Source organism: Lactuca sativa, chromosome 5, assembly GCF_002870075.4.
Source record: "Lactuca sativa cultivar Salinas chromosome 5, Lsat_Salinas_v11, whole genome shotgun sequence".
Classification (NCBI taxonomy): domain Eukaryota; kingdom Viridiplantae; phylum Streptophyta; class Magnoliopsida; order Asterales; family Asteraceae; genus Lactuca; species Lactuca sativa.
Window position 1 is genome coordinate 311,197,125 of NC_056627.2, and position 14,576 is coordinate 311,211,700.

Genomic DNA, 14,576 nt, shown 5'->3' on the forward strand with positions numbered 1-14,576 from the left:
GAAGTTTTTCTAAATTAAAACTATTAAAAAATTATTTAAGATCTACAATGTCACAAGAAAGATTAAATGGATTAGCAATTTTATCAATTGAAAAACATTTAGTAAAAGAAATTGATTATGAAAATTTGATTAAAGAATTTGCATCTAAAAAAGCTAGAAAAATTAACTTTACGTCATAAAATATATTTACAAAAAACATATACATAAATTTTTTTTAACTCTGCCATTTGTAAACTTTTTAGTTTATTATTGCCGGTCCCAAGCCCGGATAAAGGAGGAGAGTTTATAACATTAAGTATAGTAAATGCCAAAGGGCCCCAAATTTTTGGTTCGCTTAGAGCCCCCAAACTCGTTGAGCCGGCCCTGCATTAGACTTTGCATATTGTTTGTTTTTTTTAAGACTGCAGACTTAAACAAGTTTGCATGTCATCTTCTTTGCGCAGATGTGGACCAAAGCCTTCAAACATCTTTTAACTTAAAAAAACATATGTATTTTTTTTAAACTTACATTTATTCCAACTTTATCTATGATAAATAATTTTAATAAAACAATTACAATACTTGAAGAAAAAAGGTTCGGCAATCATGACTTTTGTGACAAATTTATAAATAAATAATGATCATTGGAGCTGTTTATATAGATATGAAAAAAATCTTAATATTATCTTATATTTTTTGTGCTAATATTTATAAAACAATATTTAATGCAGTATCATTCATTTCTTGGGAAAAATATTTATACCTAGTTTTTAATTGATTTAATTGAAAAAGTAACATGAAAATTTTCATTTATAATCAAAGTTTATCTTCATCTATTTTATATGTTAAATTCTTCTATCCCTAATTACAATGTTTGAGTATAAGTTTATGGCCAAAGTTTGTTGATTTTATCAAATATATATGTTAACTGTACCATTTTATTTTCACTTTTTATACAATAATACATAAAAGTTTATCTATATTTGTTAATTATCTATAATAAAGTCATAAAATTATTGAAAAACTCTTTTAATTTTTTTTTTTTAATTTTCTTTCTAGAAAAACAAGTTTAATTAGATTTTAATTAATTCCAGCAGTTTGTAGATGTTAAAAAACCAAACAATCTTCTTTTTTCAAATTGCAGACGTTTGATCTATCTCTTCTACTGCAAAAGTCTGCAAATGTGGTCCGTAAAATTTTTTCATCATAAAAATCAAACAACACCTTAGCTGGTATCATGTCTTTTTATATTAATTTGGTCAAAATTTTATGAATTTTCTAAATATTACCATATTTTTAACCAATAACAAAATATTAGGATTTTCTAAAGGCAATCCACATATTATTAACCATGGTTGCTTCAAACTCTTTATTGATAGTATCTCTATATTAAGGAAGAGTAATGACCTCTTGATAACTATATGACTCATAAAGTTGATTGGCACTATAAATGAATTCTTTACTTTGGAAATAAAAAATTGTTGGGTGACAACAAAACAAGTTAAACACGTACATCTAATGGAAACTTGCCCTGAACCTGTAGATACCTAACCCCTTCTTATGAAACCATAAACTCAAACATATTGATAATCCACTAAGCAGAATGCCCAGTTCTCTCCCACTTAGGGTTCGAACTACCACTAACTAGCATTGTAAACAGATCAAACTCAAATCGACTCAACCAGATACACAACATCCCCGACCCTTGGATTGTATATCACAACACAAGATACTCTTCCAGATAAAAACCAAATAAACTCGAAGAGATTTTGGAATCAATGATGGAGACCTCGAAATATCCCCAATCATGACTGCTCTTAACATCAAGAATCCTATGCAGATACACAAGCAATACCTCTGACAGTCTATTCATAACACCAACTCTTTATCAAGAACAAAAAGACCACCACACACCTTGCCTATAAATCCCCATCCATCAATTCATTACGAGAATCATTCTCAAATTCCAGAGGCATCATTCTCGTAGTCAAAATACATTTAGGACAACAAAATCTTTAGTTTCCATGCTCACCTGAAACAATCAATCAACATCTAACCTAAATAAATACAAAGAAAAGAGACCCTTGATCTCATCTATAGGCAATCATACCACAAGAATCCTCTTGTGTATTCCTACATTGCCATACTTGTCGCCAAGAACCGCAATTATCTAGCCCCATGTTGGGTCAACCTCCCAACTCTGAAAATTACATGTCTGCTTTCTCTTTCCACCGAACGTGGAAAGTTGGAAGTGCATAACCCCCAAATAAGATAGTGACATCCCAATCTATCTACCAATCACTCAGCTTCTGTCTGCAATCCTCGAGCTGATCATCATAATCGCTACCTTCTTGAGTACCGCGACTCAATTGGCACTAACTCGAGCAAGGACCTTGTGACCTCAAAATCAACTAACTCACCTAGGTCTGCACCATTCAAAATCCATACTGATATGGCCACTAAGGCCTAAGCAATCACCAGACCCATCGCCAATCTAAACAATCATTACCAATAATCCAATAAGGACAGAAACATACTGTAGTGAATCATGGTGACAAACCATGCCATCTACCCAAACCAGATCCTTAAAATCCCTGAAATTTCCTTGATTCGAGTATGGATCATGTGCTTTTAGTAATATGTGCCCAATACTACCTTCCACACCTATACGTACTTTCTTCAAGAACCATTTCGGATCCTCTAAGTATCTTCTCATGTCCACTATCACCCGATCCAACAACATATACCCGCTCTCAAATGAGCACACACTGCTAAATTCGTAGATTCTCATTCTCATATCCCTCTTCCGAAGATGCTCTCACAAGCACATTCTAACATTCTTCCTAGGCCGCCCTAGGGTTCCCTTCACACCACTCTCCACTATCAGCTGTAAAAGAGACTCCCTCTAATACCTTCTAACTACCTCATGAATACAGGTACATGCCACATGCACTAAATAATTTTTCGACTGCAAGGTCTAACAATACAACGGTTGGACTCAAACAAGAGCTGCACGATAGATTTAAACCTAACCTTATAAAATTATCTAATCCACGCAACATGTAACTTAATGTATTCTCTTTATAGATAGCTAATATTATTGGAGGTCTCTACAAGCACAAAGCAAGCAATATTCGAGCATCGAGTAATCTAAACCGGTAGATCGCCTAAACAGGCCATTCTATCCAACATATGAAATCCATACTAACATGCAGTTCCAAAAACTTCATCAATAGGCATATAAAGGCATCTCTAGCATTCTATCATTCAATCCTAAGCAAATCCTTAGCCCTAATATAGCATGCAATTCTCATATACTCCTACCAAAATAATAAACATAACACATGTATGACTATTTTTGGAAATACTTACTTGACCTCGGCTGATTGCACACATTGCACCCCTTTTCTTAGAACACCTTTCTAGAAAATCATTTTCTTTTAAAAAGATTTTTGAAATCTTCAGTTTGAGTTCAGACACACCTGAGGGTGTGCCTGAATCCCTCAAACCAAGACTCTGATACCAACTTGTAACATACAAAAAATACCTAGTAAAATTTTCATTTTTAGATAAGTCAAACCATTCATCCATTAACCGAAAGACAATAAGAATATAAATATTCTCAAAATATCAAAGTAATACGTAAACATTCAATGTAGAATAAATCTGCAGGGGATGCGGTACGATCAAGTCGGGCCCTTCCTTTTGAGACCAAAAGTACCTAAAACATTTTAAACATAAACCATAAACACAAAGCTTAGTGAGTTCCCCAAAATACCACATACCATACATACATATCAGCCTAAATCTGTAACGGGTATATTTCACCCTTTAGTCCATTCTGACTCCCTAAGTCCCTTCTAATTCACTGAGTCCCTTTCGACTCCCTTGGTATTTTTCAACCGGTAGGAGTCTATTTCACCCCTACATCTAAGCATACAACCATATTAGCAAGAGTCACAAAGACAACAATCACATACATGCATGCATGTCAGTAAGTGTCACAAGGACAACTATCATCCTACAAACATAATCCAGTGGGTCGACATTGGTGCCTTCGACACACAAGTAGAGTGAAGAGAACCACCCCAATCCGAAGATAGCCAAAACTCATTCACATGCTGCTTCTATGAAAGCCTCTCACACTGAACCAATCAAAACCAACCCTACTAAATATTTATAGTAATAGCCCATCATCAAAGTCCATTTCTTATTCTCTTTCACTAAGGGTAAAAGACCATTTTACCATTCCAAGGCTAAACCCACCCAACTTGGCTTAAAACCTAAAATGACATATTTCTAAACTTGGGAGTACGCCAGGCGTACGACTGGGTTACACCTACGTAATCCAACTGGTGCCAAATCGACTTTTTAAGTTCTTAATACCTTATGATCTCATATCCAACTTACAGATCTGACTCTAAAGGACGTCTAATGTCACAAAGTTCCTGACTTTATGACTTTGCATGGCTAGGTAGAGCCTAAAACCAAACCCTAGTTTCATAACATCACAAAATAACCAACAATTCAGGATGGGTGAAATGTAACCATTAATATCCAATTTTTATGCCATAAGAACCTCAAAAACACCAAGAAATGCTAAACCTAAGCCCTGGAGTATCTTCTACTCACAAGAACCAAGTCATGGGACCAAAAGTATGAAACTTTCTAAGCTAACTAAGATCTAAGTAAGAGAATCATAAAGGTTCAAGATTTATACCTCCTGAAGCTAATAAAGATGATGAAGGTTCTTGATCTTCAAACTTCAAGCTCACCAAGGCTTCTCCAACAAATTCCTTCTTCACAAGAACACACAAAAACCACATTAAGGCCTTAAACTCTCAAAATGGGCTAGGGTTTTGAAATGAATGCTTTGGGGAGAGTGGAGACTGAACATGAAGAGGCCCCAAGAGACTTAAGGAGTTTAAATAGAGTCTCAACCCTAAAATTTAGGGTTTTAGGTCAGCATGAGTATGCCCTGTGTAATCCTTATGTACGCTCAGTGTACTTAGTAGGGGCCCTGGCCACCTTTAATTATCTATGCCTTGCGTACACAATATTTACACCCTACGTACACAATATGTACGCCCAACGTAGATCAAAATCTCCAAAATCCCATTTCAACTTTAAGCGTTATAACTACTTCATTTCAACGTTCTTTAAATGCATGGAAAGGTATCGAAGAGCCCCACAATCCTATGCAATTACTTTTGGCTTAACGTAGATTGAACTAAAGCTATAATCTATGTAAGAAGTTCGATCTATAACTTTTCCCTTTCTACCATTCGACTCTGAAACACAAACCAACGAATTTGATCCTATAACCAATATTATCAACATTCAATAGGGTCTAAACCCTATTTCCATGAAGTACAATGCCTTTACTTGATCCATTTATTGTCCACAATCCTGAAATAAGAAACTTCTCAAAATAGGATGTTACAGATATTCTAATATGCCTAATACAATGTGAAAGCAACTTAATAGTAAGATTCTAATAGTAACATTCTAAAATAGAATTTCATATATATCCTTACAAACTTTAAATGCTACTTCTATATCCTTATAAATTTTAAAACTACATATACATTTATTTAAAACTATAAAATTAACATCTATATCAAAATCCTTATTTTAGTTATGACTAGTTGTGAGACCAATGTATTACATGAGTTAATTTTATAAAAAAAAATTAAATATAAAGATCAAAATATTTGAGAACTTTGAATTTATAAGAAAATAAAAAAAATAATGAATTATTATAATTGAAATGTTTTTATCTTTTAAATTTAATCAAATAATTTTAATAAATAAGCAAAAAAAACTAATAATTAAAATGTAAGTTCATTAATGAAATTGATATTCATTTATTGCAATTATTACATTAAAATATTATATACAATTTTAATAAAATAGATAAAACTTATAAAATGATATGTGGAAAAAAATTTAATTCAAATAACTAAAAAATAGCATTTGACAAATTAAATGAGAATGTGACATGTAGCGAAAAAAAACTTTTATTTATTAGAGTAAATTAAACCAATTTAATATTGAAAAACTTATTTAATAAGCAAGATTAAACTCGTTGCTTGTCTTTCTTATTAGATTGTAAAAATGTTTTATATTTGAGTTGCTTGAATACCAAAACATATCAAAGGTTATCTACCTAATAATAGTAATGTTAATAATAAATCTAATAATAATATTCTAACATGCCTAATACAATGCGAAAGCAACTTAATAGTAACGTTCTAAAATAGAAATTTTATATATTCTTATAAACTTTAAAATATTATTTTTATATCCTTGTAAATTTTATAACTACATCTATTTAAAACTATAAAATTGAAATCTATATCCAAACCTTTATTTAGATAATGATGATTAAATCAATTTAATATTGAAAAACTTATTTAAAGCTCAAGTTGTGAAGCACGTTTAAACTTTTTCTGGTGACATAAAATGTTGACATTCTTAAGAGCCACTGAAGACTCGGTCTGTTACTTTTTTTAGTTTTGTTTTTTTATTTGTGGCAACGATGCTTTTAGTTTTGGACGTTTGGGTCTTATTTTTATTGTGAGTTGTCCTTTTCATGCAAAAGTTTGGTTATTTATCAATAGTTTATTAGCAGAAAATTACATATACGACCGTCTAAATATTTAATTAGGTTTCATCCTACTTAAATTGGTTTCATTCTAATCTTTAATTTGGAAAGATAGTTTAGTAATATGATATTTGATATTATAATTGTTATCTAAAGGTTATTTATTAATATTTAAAGTTTGTGATGTTGATACTATAATTATTATTTATAATTTATGTGATAGTACTAATATTGTTGTTATTGTTCTAAATATATATTTCTATAAATTGATTAACATTGTCATATACATATATTTTTAATTTATTAACACAATACCTTAAATATCAATGTTTGTGATTTTAGTATTTTTATAAAATATAACTATTAGTGATTTTAGTGTTTTAAGGTCCAAATTTTTAGTTTGTATCTAAAATGTAACGATTTATACAAACTTAATTCGACAATCAGTGGGAAATCAAGCACCATGACACAAGTTTGAATTTTATATGTTTCAGGAATTCAAACGGGGTGACCCGTTGTTACAAAAAAAAAAACAAATATATTAATATTTCAATTTTCAAGATACTAACAGTATGTTTTAGTGATTGAAATTGTTAAAAACATTCTTATTTTTATATATTTCAATAAATTAAATCAATACGTAAATCGATAATAATATATGAATAAAAGTTAGAAAGGAAACGACTATAGCTAAATTTCTTAAGCAAATAAAAACATATTGTAAATAACTTTTCCTTTACATTGGACATTATTAGAATGATAAAAAAAAATAGTAAAGTGACATCGAGGTTTTTAAACCCGTTGAAAGTTCTATACCAAGAGGGCTAGATTTTCAATTACACAATCAAATAATCATATCATACATGTCACATTATATATCTACATTCTACAATGTGAACAACTTTTTAGTAAATTGCGTGAATTGAATTAATTAGTATCCCATAAATCAGAAAAAATGGATACAAAAATGAAGTACTCTTTGTTAATTCAACCTTTTATCAACCAACAACTATAACTCCATAAATTTTATCTTTGCTATAAAACACCATTAAGGGCCGGTTTTATATGCCGGTTTACAATCTCCCAAAACCCGAACCTATCATCTCCCAATCGATTTACCTCAATGATGTGAAGATTAGCTGTAATCTCGTGTATTTCACAATCAAAGGCTAAACCACCATTTATGCCTTCTTCTAATGCTTCCATTTTTAACAACACTCCCTTGTTTTTCATCACTTTTAACTTCCAACTCTTGGCTATGTCTTCCAACTTCAAAATTATAGTCCCACGTGTCTGTCCTGACATGAACCTCACTTCTTTCTCATCTTTAGCATTGCGGTAGAACAATCCCGACAAGTTGACTCCTCTTGACAATGAAATGATATCAAACGCGTTTAAGTTATCATCTTTTTCCAAACTGTCTGATGTTCCTTCTGTTAGATATGTGGAATCGTTGGGTTTCTCTACAGGAGAGCCCTTAAATGAACTAGACCGGTTTTCTAAACTGTCAGAAACCATTTTGTCGGTTTTTTGTGGTTCAGAAACCAAACCAGTTTTAAACCACGGGGTTTCCAATATTTCGGCAATGGAAACCCTGGTTTCAGGGTTTGGATCCAAGATCTTTGTCACTAAACTTTTTGCTTCATTAGGGAACGAATTTGGAAACTTGAATTTTCCCATTGTGATCTTTCTATACATCTCCATGAGGTTAGAATCATGAAATGGAAGAAAACCAGCCAAAAGCACAAACAAGACCACCCCACAAGACCAAATATCCGATTTTTCCCCATCATACCCTTTCTGGTCAATCACTTCAGGAGCAACATACGAAGGGGTACCACAACTTGTATGAAGCAAACCATCTTGCCTCCTTGTTTCATCCAAAGCACTCAAACCGAAATCTGAAACCTTCAAATTCCCTTCATCATCTAATAACAAATTCTCAGGTTTCAAATCCCGATGGTAAACTCCCCGGCTATGGCAGAAACCAATGGCACTGATGAGCTGCTGAAAGTATTTTCTTGCAGCGTCTTCTTTCAGCTTCCTTTTAATCAGCTTATCAAAGAGCTCACCTCCTTTAGCGTATTCTAAAACGAAGTAAATCTTGGTTTTGCTAGCCATGACTTCGTGGAGCTGTACTATATGCGGGTGTTTGACTAATTTCATCGCAGAGATCTCTCTCTTTATTTGTGTCATCATTCCGGCTTTCATTACCTTTGATTTATCTATGATCTTAATTGCAACACTCATTCCGGTTTCAAGGTTCCTTCCATGGTAGACTTTTGCAAAATTCCCATGTCCAATCATCTTCCCTAACTCGTAACGTTGCATCAAAACACCCTCTTTGGTATCCATTTATTAAAATCAACTTAAAAAGTTCTAACACGAATCGATATAGCCTAAGGTGAATTTCAAGGATTTGAAGAGATATGGTCAAAACACGTTTTTCGTTCTCTTACTGGGATTCCCAGTTTTATTTTAATGGACTATATATGATAATGGAGAGAATGAAGGTGAAGTGTTGACAGATACTCGAGCAAATCTATGAGTAGACCTGAAATGGAAAGATGAACTGTCAGATACATATTTTTAATCATGAAAATAAAAAGTGAAGACATATTCTTGTTTCCAACTCAATTTGAGCTGTCAATCTGTCATACATTGAAAGTCAAGCTACTCCACAATAACATATATTCATAATATAATATTCAAAAGTTCTAGTCAATTAGCCCAGATTAAACATCATATTTTAAGGAATCCAAGAAATTTAAACTCTAGATGAATTTGCACAAAGTTAAAATACAAGAAGCTTAAATTCATGGAAACATGAATCATCGAATACAAATATATTATACTAACTAATCAACAGAGATATATATATGAATTGAAATCATTGAGTACCTCAAGAATCAAATATTACCTTCTGCGATTCGAACTGGGAGCTGCATATGGTGCAGAAGGGAGAGATATGAAAAGATTCGAAAACTAATACATGATACACAAAAACCTGATTGCCATATATAAAAAAATCTAGGAGATTGAATTAAACATGGAAAGTTTTTAAAATAACAAAAATAGGCCGAGTCCTTGAGATATGCTGGTGTTTCCTCACTGCTTCCTTCTTTAAAAGGTGTTGGTGGAATGATAGGTTTCTAAGTGGGTGTTGGACTCTTGTGTATTATATAAATAGAAACTAATTAATTAGTATATTAGAGCATTTACAATCGTAAACCTTTTCATCTGACACATTGACAAAACAAAAAAGGTAATGATTTCTACGTTAATTTTTTTTTTTACCGGAAACCATAATTATAAAATTGATTAAATTTTTATGGTAAGAACTCAAAATTATTAATCAATTATTTTAAATAAATTATTAATTAAGAGATATTTTTTTCAATTATATAAAAGTATAATCGTTAATTTAAATAAATACGTGAAATTATATCACATTATAATTTGTATTAATTTTGTTTTAATTTTATTCTAAAGTTATTAATTTAATGTAAGTAGAGTGAGAAATTTAAAATTTGAATTTTGAATTTTGAATTTTGAAATGCAGAATTAATAGGTTGATCAGTGACATGCATTAATTAGGAGGCCTAATAGGGTGACATATGACAAAAGAAGAATAAAATATGCATTAATTAGGAGGCCTAATAGGATGACACATGTTAAAAGGAGATTAAAACTATTCTTTTATTAGAATAGGAAGATACAAATCAATATAATTACCAATAAATTTGGATAACTAAACAATATAGCAATTTTCTTGTCCCAAGTCTATTGATTGAGATGCTATTTTTTATTAAAAAGATAAAATTTCGAACCTTTATATGCATAAAATATTGTTGCTTCAATGCAGAAATCAAAGAAAAAACAACTAACCTTGTGCTTTTAATATTCCCCCTTTTACCCTTGGACCCAAAAATCAAACAATGACAACAACCAAATAATGAAAGTAAATAGAGAAAGAAACAAGAGATTTACGAGGTTCAACAATTCTTGCCTACATCCACACTAGAAGAGAGAGCCTTTTGTATTAGGTTGAGAAATTGACCTCTATATTCCCTCTACAATACGTGATGTTCTCTTAACCCTACCTCTCTTTACCGAGTATTACATAACAAAGGAACATGGACCTTTTAACTTGGGCCAAACGGTTGTGGGTCAATTAACTTAAGTTATTGGACTGACTCAAGCCGATTCAAGCTTATTGGGCTGACCACTTGAGTTGACTACTTACAGTTCTCCACCTCGAACATCATTTGATAGACCTCAAATTTTGGACGATACACAAAGTGGACATTGCAGACCTTGATATGTAAATAACTCAATCTGGCTACGCCATTTGACCATGGTTGCCTACATACCCTCTTCTGGGATTAAGCCACCGTAGTTAACTTCATAGGGTGATAACTCCACCTCATCCTGACACCGCCTCACAAGGCCATTGCCCTCAAGGGCAATCTAAATATTAAGTAAATACAAGCAATGCTTAAATCTGCCACCCGATACCACCTTGTTTGAGTTATTCCTCCAATTTGAACTGTATGTGTTTTGAAATCTCGTGGGTCTTGGTTGACCTTGATATCCATCCATTGCATTAACATCTTCTGGTTCACCTCCAAGCATGGGATACTTATCCATATAATGCCCCGTCATTGCACAAAGACCATAAGCCATAAATTGTTGACCACTTCCCACTACCATTTGACTCAACATATTAGTCAAATCCAAGAGTTTTGATTACAAATGTTGGGTGTTGCTAACTTCACCAATTATAACATCCCAAAATTTAAGACCAAAAATTTTATTTTTGAGTTCAAGATTCATAAAAAAATTATAGAAAAAATCATCAAGTTATCTCATTTCATAAAAACCATATATCATATGTCTCAAAAGCATGTCATAAGATAGTAACAATGTCAGAGTACAAATCCCAAGAATCTCATATGCAGAAAATCATGTGTGTGTGTGATGCGCTGCTACCGTGTCGGCTCCTTTCCCTTCGAAGAAGAAGGATCTGAAACAAAAACTGAAAATCGTAAGGACAAAGCTTAGTGAGTTCCCCCATCATACCGCATACCATATAGTCACATAACGCCTAACATATCTGGGTGCTGGCCTCCCCTTCGGTCTCTTTCAACCGGTAACTACCTAGCATATATGGGTGTTGGTCTCCCTTCGGTCTCTTTCAACCGGTAACTACGTAGCATATCTGGGTGCTGGTCTCCCCTTCGGTCTCCTTCAACCGGTAACTGGGGACTATTTCACCCCTAACACTACCACATAATACCCTAGCATAAACATATAAATCATATACAGCCTAGCATATCTAGGTGCCGACCTGTCCTTCGCTCTCTTTCAACCGATAAACGCAGACAATTTCACCCCTACCACTACTACATAATAACATAGCATACTAGCACATAAAGCACAACAGATAGTGACATACCAGACAATTATCACAATGACAATCATCTCAACTATAATCAATACTAGTGGGCCGACATTGGTGCCTTCGACTCACTCCTACTGGAAGGTAACTCACCTCGAGTGTCGTGTAGTAGATGAATCGTCCTCGGCTCCTGGATCAACTCCTCTCAAACTCCTACACATAATTATCTCCTTTAATTCCCCTTTCACACCCATAACTACTTTAAGGGTCAACTTTGGTCAACGGTCAAAGTCAAAGTCAACAACCTCGTCAAAGTCAACATCCTGGTTGACTCAACTCGTCGAGTTGGTCCGTCAACTTGTAGAGTTCCATGATCCATAAAACCTTGGAATCCTGATCCTACTCATCGAGTTCTTTCATGAACTCGTCGAGCTCCTCCTCATACAGAGTTGGGACAATTCGCTCACAACTCGTCGAGTCCCTCCTTGAACTCGTCTTGTTCCTCAATCTTGATAACCCAAAACCATGGCCAACTCGCTAAGTCATCTCCTAGACTCAACGAGTTTGCTCGGTAACATAAAAGGTTGGGGGACCACGACCCAATTTGCCGAGTTGTATGAACAACCCGTCGAGTCCCCCCATAGTTTAAACCCATTCAGTCAATCCTGGTCGGGTTCAATGCTTCCAAACTATAGATCTGGTCCCCTAGGAATAAGTTACCACGTAAAGTTGCTAACTTTACGTTCATGCATGGTTTCATGAAGCTAATAACACCAAAACTAAACTCCTAAAGAGATTTAAGGCATGGAGAAGGGCCACGACTTAATAAAGCTGGCAACTTTAAGTCTCATAAGGCCATGGACATCTAGATCTAAAGTCATAACTCTAAAACTTGCTTACATCCACGAATGGTTCCAAAATAGGTTTCTTAAGGCCTAAACTACTCCATGAAGATATCTAGTAAATTAATAGTCAAGGTATATACTTTATACCTTAATAAGGCTGCTTTGACAAAGAAATCTCTGGATCCAAATCTTCTTCCATCAACCAAGCACTTCTAACATCCACTTATTCAAGGAAATACCAAAGAATCACCTTCTTATCACTCATGCACACTCAAAAGGCTCAAGATCACGAATTAGGGTTTTGCAGGACTGAGGGAGGCGATGAGGGAGGCCACAATAAAGTGTTAAGGTCCTTAAATAGGGTGTAAAACCCTGAAAATCAGGGTTTCACTCTAGTAGCCCTACTCGTCGAGTTGAGGCTCTCAACTCGTCGAGTAGACTTCAAGTCCCGCGTCCAAATTCCATTCCTACTCAACGAGTTTGGGCCTACAACTCATCGAGTCCCCTTGCAAAAATGAATAATTTAATTTAAATTACATACCAGGATCCAGGCGTTACAAATCTCCCCACTTATTTTAGACTTCGTCCTCGAAGACTTTTGCGTCTGGGACTAGCTCGGGGTAGTGTTCCTTCATCGCGTCCTCCGGCTCCCAAGTCCATTCTGAGCCCTTGCGGTGCTGCCATTGCACCTTCTCTAACTCGACCCTTTTTTTCCTCAGGTTGTAACAACGTAAATTTTCCAAACAATTTTTCATTTTTAAATCACACTTTTAATCATCAAAACAATATCAAAATATAATGTATCCAATGTTATCATAACAAAATAATTCCCAAAATCTCAAACATAATCTCTATGAGTGTGTACGGATCATGTCGGTGCCTTCCCACGGTCCTCGCTAGTACCTGAAACACATAACACAACAGTTGTAAGCATAAATGCTTAGCTTGTTCCCCAAAATACCACATACCACAAATACGCCTTTCCAGGCCATAACTCTACAGGAGCTTTCGATCCATATGTCCCAGGGGACTTCCGTCCCGAATCCTGGTAGACCTTTCGGTCATACCCGTATCGACCTTCCGGTCTGTAACCTCTTGACCTTCCGGTCCATAACCTCTTGACCGTCAGGTCCATAACATACATAACATTCATAACACATGCATATCACATAACAACATACAGCTCATACATCTCATAGCATATAAGACCTTCCAGTCACACACAGGTACCCTTCCAGGTACAGTATAGTGAGAAGACTCACCTCAATGAAGTCGGATAAACTCTCGTGCTCGACGTCCCGACTTAGCCTCCTCCTATTATTCAAATAACATCCTGATCAGAACTCTCTCTCTTGATCTCATCTCTACAACTGGGTAGAAGGCCATTCTACCCTACCCTGATCTCTCCTGAATCAGTCTTGACCAAAACCCTAAAGTCAACGAAAGTCAATGGTGAAACTTTGACCCGACTCATCGAGTGCACATGGGTGACTCGGCGAGTCCATGCAGGATCTCTGAATCCTTTCAGCCTCTCTTGACTCGTCGAGTCATCCTTCCACTCGACGGGTTACCCCTGACACGAATCGTAGGGCAACCCCGACTCGACTCGTCGAGTCCATTTATGGACTCGGCGAGTTGCCGCCATGCTCAAACTCAAATGACCTTCTGAGGTCAGATCTGTTCCTCTATTCCATAGATCTAACCTCCCCAAGCTCAATAAACACGTAAAGGTTTGAACTTGATA

The 14,576-nt window shown here is 34.6% G+C and overlaps 1 protein-coding gene across 2 annotated transcripts; it reads right to left on the reverse strand.

Moving 5' to 3' along the window:
* Window positions 1-7,508: 7,508 nt before the first annotated feature.
* Window positions 7,509-9,740, reverse strand: LOC111890769 (CBL-interacting protein kinase 2). Of its 2 annotated transcripts, none has more exons than XM_023886855.3 (2): window positions 9,507-9,740; window positions 7,509-9,140 (listed from the first exon to the last, which is right to left on the reverse strand). In XM_023886855.3, exon 2 carries the CDS (start codon window positions 8,939-8,941, stop codon window positions 7,622-7,624), a length of 1,320 nt encoding a protein of 439 aa, XP_023742623.1. In that variant the 5' UTR covers window positions 8,942-9,140; window positions 9,507-9,740; the 3' UTR covers window positions 7,509-7,621. The 2 variants fall into 2 exon arrangements, with proteins under 2 accessions (XP_023742623.1, XP_023742624.1); XM_023886856.3 differs by having other exon boundaries at window positions 9,488-9,740.
* Between the last annotated feature and the right edge of the window lie 4,836 nt (window positions 9,741-14,576).

Coding starts and splice junctions, on each gene's coding strand:
- LOC111890769 (XM_023886855.3), bottom strand. CDS start 8,941: ATGGATACCAAAGAGGGTGTTTTGATGCAACGTTACGAGTTAGGGAAG.